This window comes from Chenopodium quinoa, unplaced genomic scaffold (assembly GCF_001683475.1).
Source record: "Chenopodium quinoa cultivar QQ74 unplaced genomic scaffold, ASM168347v1, whole genome shotgun sequence".
Lineage (NCBI taxonomy): Eukaryota > Viridiplantae > Streptophyta > Magnoliopsida > Caryophyllales > Amaranthaceae > Chenopodium > Chenopodium quinoa.
Window position 1 is genome coordinate 802722 of NW_018742630.1, and position 6866 is coordinate 809587.

The 6866-nt window shown below is 45.3% G+C and overlaps 1 protein-coding gene across 1 annotated transcript; it reads right to left on the minus strand.

The window, feature by feature from the left end:
- Nucleotides 1-2686: 2686 nt before the first annotated feature.
- On the minus strand, nt 2687-3436 carry LOC110721746. The gene has a single exon (XM_021900935.1). The coding sequence runs from the start codon at nt 3434-3436 to the stop codon at nt 2687-2689; it is 750 nt and encodes a 249-aa protein (XP_021756627.1).
- Between the last annotated feature and the right edge of the window lie 3430 nt (nt 3437-6866).

The window sequence follows — 6866 nt, forward strand, 5'->3', positions numbered from 1 at the left end:
CAGTTCTTTGGAACTATAATATGAGTCTTCTCCCCCATGGGCTCAGTAGTGGTTTCAAAGAAACCCGGCTCCATTATTTGCTCCCAAGCCTTAGTAGATAGCTCCGGGAGCGGGCATTTCCTGCCCAGAAGAACCGGTTCCGTGTTGTACCGGCGGAGTGTCCGGTTGTGTCTCAGAGTTGGAGAAGAAATCAAATAAAACTTATCTTTCCACCCGACCACTTGGAAACCTTGTTCAAACTCATAAAATATTGGGGCAAGGTGGAAAGAGTGCACCATGCTCCATGACCGCCTGGTGCCTTGCTCAAGTAATGCATATGAGCGAAGGCGGAGAAGCTGGGAGCTATGTTCTGGAGCTCGCAGGCGGCGATGTAACTCAAAATGTTCACCCACGAATTGGGGGTGAGCTGCCAAACTCCCATATCATACCCCTTTAGGATTTTCCTAATCTCGGTATGGAGGGGGAACCGAAGGCCGGCTTCTATGACCACCTCGTAGCAGACAAAGTAGTGGTCTGCATTATCAATGTCATCGTCCCATGCCATTACTACGTCAGCAGGCGGGACGATAATATCCCACCCCTTTCAAAAGGGGTGCTTCTCTTTGAAAGCCCTAAAACCGCTCTTTAACAGGGCAATGTCACCCGGCAGCATTCTAATCCTTTTAGGGTTGGGGTTGTCATCGACTTTAGGCGGCTGCGGATAGTCAGCCGCAAAGTTATCCTTGTCGAAGCCAGAAGTTTTGGCCCTTGACCTTTCACCGGCCTCGTCATCGCCGGATCCATTAGAGGAGGCGGCTTCCTCACCGCCTTCCTCCCGTATGCCTGAGCTCCCGGGAGTAGAGGGAGCCTCTTCATCAGAACCGCTCTCCTCCAAATCCTCCTGTTCCCCATCCGGAACAATCCCATTGGCTGGCACTGCCATAGTGCGCCGGCTCCTAGACTTTCTGGCCATCTGTTTGACTCTGGCCATTGTGTCCTGCACAGACACAGAGAAGGAGGAATCCAGAGATGAGCACATCGATTCTGACAATCCAAAAAAGGCACCCCTATTCTAGACTCAGCCGTTTCGGGGGACCGGCTGAGTGTCCTAGGCAGTGCCGAGTGTGTGGATTGAGAACTCATTTTTATTTCTAAACTATGTATACAGGCGGAAATGTATACAAGTTGAAAAAGAGAAAAGCTAAAGATGGTACAGGCAGTTACCTTACTTTAGCTCTGAAAATTCTGAAAACAGCTGCAGACGGTGAGCCGGGTGTTGCAACGTCAGCACGCGGAAATCCAAAAAACTTTGACGCGGACGGAAGTAGAGAATCTCTCTCTAAAAAACTCTCTTTCTCTCTCTAGAAATTCAAATGAAAATGAAGTGAGAGAAAAAGGGGGGTAAACTTCTATTTATAGAAGGTGAAAACGGGGGCATCCCCGTTTGAAATTTGAATTTTACTATCCGTTGTTACTGTTCACTTTGATAGGTGGACACGTGTCACATTCCCCACGTGACCCATGTGAGGGGAAAATGTTTAGGGTAAAAATTACCCTAGACAGGTGTCCCAATTAGAGAAGGCCACGTGACAAGATCAGACTGACTCAAGTGGCCCTCTAGCCATTTGACACGTGGCTCCTTCAGATAGGTTCTGAAATGGCGGCCTTCAAAGGCCCAAATCCCAAGAGAACGTCGTAATTCGGCGCAGCCCACCACAATCTAGGTCAAGTGACCTAGATAGGGGCACATTCTCCAATGTCCCTATAAATAGGGAGATATTTCCCCATTTTGGGGCCACATTCAATCATTTATTACACCTATATTCTCTCTCAACAGAGAAACACCTGAGCTTGGAATCCCAGCAGATCCCCACCTAAATTTCCGCATTCTTTATTCTCATTCAAGTTACTAACTTGATCTTCGGAGGCGGAGCTCTAACCACCCGAAATCTCCGTTGTTTTGCAGGTACAACTCAGCCGGACCAATCTTTGTGACGTAACTCTCCCAAGGGACAAAAACCCCCAAAACAAACCCGGCAAAAACACTATCTTTCCCTCCACCATCCTCATTCATGTTCTTTGTCACGACAAGAAAGCAAGGAAGGTCGCACAAGCCAGGGTGAAGAAAAAGAAAGGTAAAACATATCCCAATTTCCATTTTTGCAGGTCAAAGAAGCGTAAAGGATCAAGTTCGGAGCATCTTATGACTCATGTCCGTAATTATATTTGTTATTTTCCTGTTTTGTATTGTCAAGCAGACCATCAATGTTGTCTCCCCAATCCCCAGTTTAGGTCTTGTGTTAATATAGCTAAGAGAACTAATCCTCTCCTTGTTCTACAAGTAGTGTCAAGTCAGATGGTAACTAGCCTCCTTTTTGGACCATTGTCAAAACACACCCACACACACACACACAACAACAACAACAACAACAACAACAACAACAACAAAAAAAGGAGAAAGAAGAAGTTTGCACTTGTTTTAAATTGTGTATTGTTTTTTTTTTTTTAGACAGTGAGAGCAAAGAAATAAAAGCACAAGCAAAAAATTAAAAAGACCAAAAAAGACACTCCAAAGTACGAGCCTTTCCAGCCAACCAGTGTGCAGGAGAAACCCATTTTGAGGAATCTTAAGAATTTTACAAGCCGTAGTAGTAGACAGAAGAACCCGGATATCCCGAATTAACCAGTATAAAGAAACCTCGTCCCGCTATTGATGGGTTAACATCAGACACAGAGGTTCACAGTCCGAGTAAATAAGAATCCTACAAAAACCACGAGAAAAGGCACTGCGTAACCCCCAGAAACAAGCTTGTAACTTAGACTGTAAGGCTGAAGAAGAGAGAGAGGCACGAGCCCCTCCCCCACGGATTAAAGGAGAGTCACAATCACGAAAGACCCAACCAGCACCTGCCGAGTTGTCGGAGGAAGACCAAGACCCATCACTGATCAAACAGATATCAAACCCCGATGTAGGGTCCCCAGCAAGCGTGGCAGCAAACCCCAAACTAGCCGGCCTAGGACTAGGACCCAAATTAGAGGAGGAAAGGTGAGAATCCTGAGCTTGCATCCCCCGCACCTTCCACTGAGAAGCAATAAGTAAAACATCATCGGGAGAGACAATCTGTTGCCGGAAACGTACATTATTACGGGACAACCAAATAGCCCAAAGAAGGGAGAAAAACTGCACCAGGTTCTCCCAGTCCTTAGCAGCTGCTAATAACGAGACCATAACAGAAAACCATTGGAGGAAGGGTCGATGAAGAAGACCTTGGCTGTTGAAATGAAACGAGCTGCGAACCCACAAGGGAGCAACAAAATCACAGTCTCGAAACAAATGGTCGACTGTCTCCTGCTTTCTCCGGCTGAAGCAGCAAACCAAATCCACAGAAATGCCACGAATAGCTAGAATGGAGGCTACCGGAATACCACCCTGAATTATTTTCCAGCCAAAGATCATTCATTTTGGAAGAAGGGGAAGTGCCCAAAATTTCCTCCACCAGGGAGCAGGTAAAGACTCCAAAGGAGGACGCCTGATAGTCTGCTGCAATAAGAGAGCATAGGCTGACTTTGTAGAAAAGGAGCCATCCTTAGAGAATTTCCAGTACATAAAATCATCCATAAGTTCCTGCGGACAATCTAGAACAAGGATCCTAACGGCCGTTGGGCCATCAAAAAATCGATGGACTCTCAAGGAGTCCCACGCGTTAGAACGCGGATCAATTATATCAGACACATGAGTCGGAAGATCCGACTGAGATAAACCATCCTTGAATAACACTGGGCCCCCAGGAGCCCAGTCGTCGGCTGTAATGCGAACCCTATTACCTCTACCCACTTTCCAACGTACGCTAGAAGAAACAGCCGAAAGAGCCATCTGTAACCCACAACAACCCCAAGAGGGTCGAGAAATACGAGCTTCCGGGGTGACAGGTAGAGAGGGGTACTTCGAAAACATGAACTTAGAAACCAAAAGTTGAGGATTTCGAAACATCCTCCACCCTATACAAGCAAGGAGGGCTGAATTAAAGCAAGAAATGTTGCGCAAACCCAAACCCCCCAAACCTTTGGGTAAGTGAAGTAGAGAAGCTAAGCGCAACGCTAAACCCTTCCGAGAACCAGACGATCTCCACCAGAAGCTGGCAAGCATATTGTCAAGTTGAGAAGCTATAGAAGACGATATCTGTAAAATTGACATGATATGATTAAACGATGCGACCAACACCGAATTTATGATAATCAATTTTGCTGCAGCCGACAAACGAAGAGAAGCAAAGGCAGACAACCGGCTAACAACCTTGTCAATTAAAAACCTGAATTCCAAAACTTTACTCCTACCAAGGTCAACAGGAAGGCCCAGATAGGTACCCAAAGAAGCTTTTGATTGTAGACGAAGACTGCGAGCCAAAAAATCACGGTAGTCGTCAGGCGTATTCGGGCTGAACTTGACAAAGGACTTCTGAAGATTGAGCATCTGACCTGAAGCAGAGCAAAAGGCCGAAAGAATGGCCATGACATTGTCACACGCCTGGGGCGAAACCTGGAAAAATAACAGCGAATCATCTGCAAAGAAAAGATGAGAAATCGAAGGTCCGCCCCTAGAAACACAAATACCAGAAAACAAAGCTTGTTCTTCCGCCCGCCTAAGAGAGGCCGACAATACCTCCATCCACAACACAAAAAGATACGGCGACAAGGGATCACCCTGTCTAAGACCACATTGTGGTCGAAAGGAGGGCGTAAGACTCCCATTCACAAGAACCTGGTACGACACAGTTGTAACACATTGTTCAATAATGTGAACCCAATAAGGCGGAAAACCAAAAGCCCGTAAAACTTGACTTAAAAATCCTAGCGAACTCTATCATAAGCTTTATTCATATCCAATTTTAGAGCCGCATAAAACCGTTTTCGTGCTTTGGAAGCATTCATAAAGGACAGTAGCTCATGAGCTACTAGAGCATTATCAGAAATTAGGCGACCAGGCACAAAGGCATTCTGGAACCCTGAAATAAGAGAGGGGAAAACCCGTCGCAGACGACCAGTAATGCACTTCGCAATGCATTTATACAGGACATTACACAACCCAATCGGTCGAAACTGAGACACCAATTCCGGTTGAGAAACCTTTGGCAGCAGGACTAAGAAGGTTCTATTCCAGTCCTTCAGCATATAACCATGAGCAAAAAAGTACTGAACCGCCGAGATAAAAAAATGGCCAGTATCCTCCCAATGAGTCTTGAAAAAAGTCGAGGTAAAGCCATCAGGCCCAGGAGTTTTGTCGTTAGCAATATGAAACATTGCAACTTTAATCTCTGAAGCCGAGAATGGGGCCATTATCATGTCCTTTTGAGACAGAGACAACATCGGGAGGCCAAGGTGATCCAAAGAAAAAGGAGAGTCACTACTGGAAGGAGAAACAGGAGAATACAAATCTGAGTAAAAAGCCTGGATCAAAGAACGGAGCCCAAGAGAATCAGAAACCCAAACACCTGCATCATTCTTCAAACTAACAATCAGATTACAACGACGATGAGTTTGGACAACCGAAAACAATAATTTGGAGTGTGACTCCCCTCCGGCGTCCCATTTAATTTTAGCACGCTGTTTCCAGTAGAGAAAAGAAGCAGTTGCTTCGGCAATCTTCTCCTCCCTAGTATTAAGAAAAAGAACTCGCGCCACTGGATTTTGTAACTGAGTAGAACAAGAAGATAACTTCGAGCATAATGCCTTCCAATTAATACCCCAAGATTTCCTGTGACTAAGGCACCAGTCTTTAAGACGCCCGCGAATAACAGCAAGCCTACGAGATAAAGTAAAACATGGAGAGCCTGTGAACTCTAAATGACATCCGTCCTTAACAATCCTGGAAATATCCTGAGCCGATAAGCACCAATTTTCAGTTATGTAAGGCCTCCGAACAGTATCCCGAGGTATCGAGTCCGAAAAGATAATAGCCACATGATCCGAAAATAAAATTGGCTGATGAAGAACAATGGAGTCCAGATAGTCAATAAACCAATCTTGAGATGCATATGCCCTATCCAATCTTTCAAAAGTCGGGTCCACCTCTATTCTATTATTTGTCCAAGTGTAAGAAGGTCCAGAAAAAGGAACATCCACTAACCCCAAATCCAACCGCCATTGAATAAAATTCAATCGTCCTAGAATAATTGAAGAGCCTCCTAGTTTATCAGATAGATACTCTACTTGATTAAAATCACCAATCAACAAAATGTTCGGGTAAGTTTGGACAAATCTAGTTATAAATGACCACACTTCTGATCTATCCACTACATGAGGCGCTCCGTACACAAAGATCACAAATTTTATCACATCACCCGCCTCTATTTTACAAACTACAAAGTTTGGAGATTTAAACAACGGAACTACAGAAAAAGGAGCAAACCAAAAGATGAACAAACCACCACTTAAACCTACAGCATCTATACCACAACAACCCAAAAAAGGAATAGAGGCTAAACTATGCATAACATTATTCATAGAAACCATGGTTTCCATCAAAAACACCACATCCAAGTGATGAGAGCGGACTAAAGAGCTTAGATACGGAACTTTAGGGGAGTCCGCTGGTCCAAGACCCCTACAGTTCCAAGCACCAGGTTTCATCTCGATTTGGGTGACCCATTACGGGAGGTCACCGAACCCGATGAAGAAGAAGATGTAGAAACCGAATCTAAACTGCCCTTGCGCTTCTTGCAAGGTAACAAACAGGGAAAACAACCAGAGTCGCGTTGCAACACCGAGATAGGGGGTGATGATGGTTCCAGCACACCACCCGAACGCTTCGCAGGGCATTTGTTGGGAACCCACTTCTGCAATTTTTCCCGACCCTTGTGAATATATTAAGTGGACCTGCTCCGACCCCT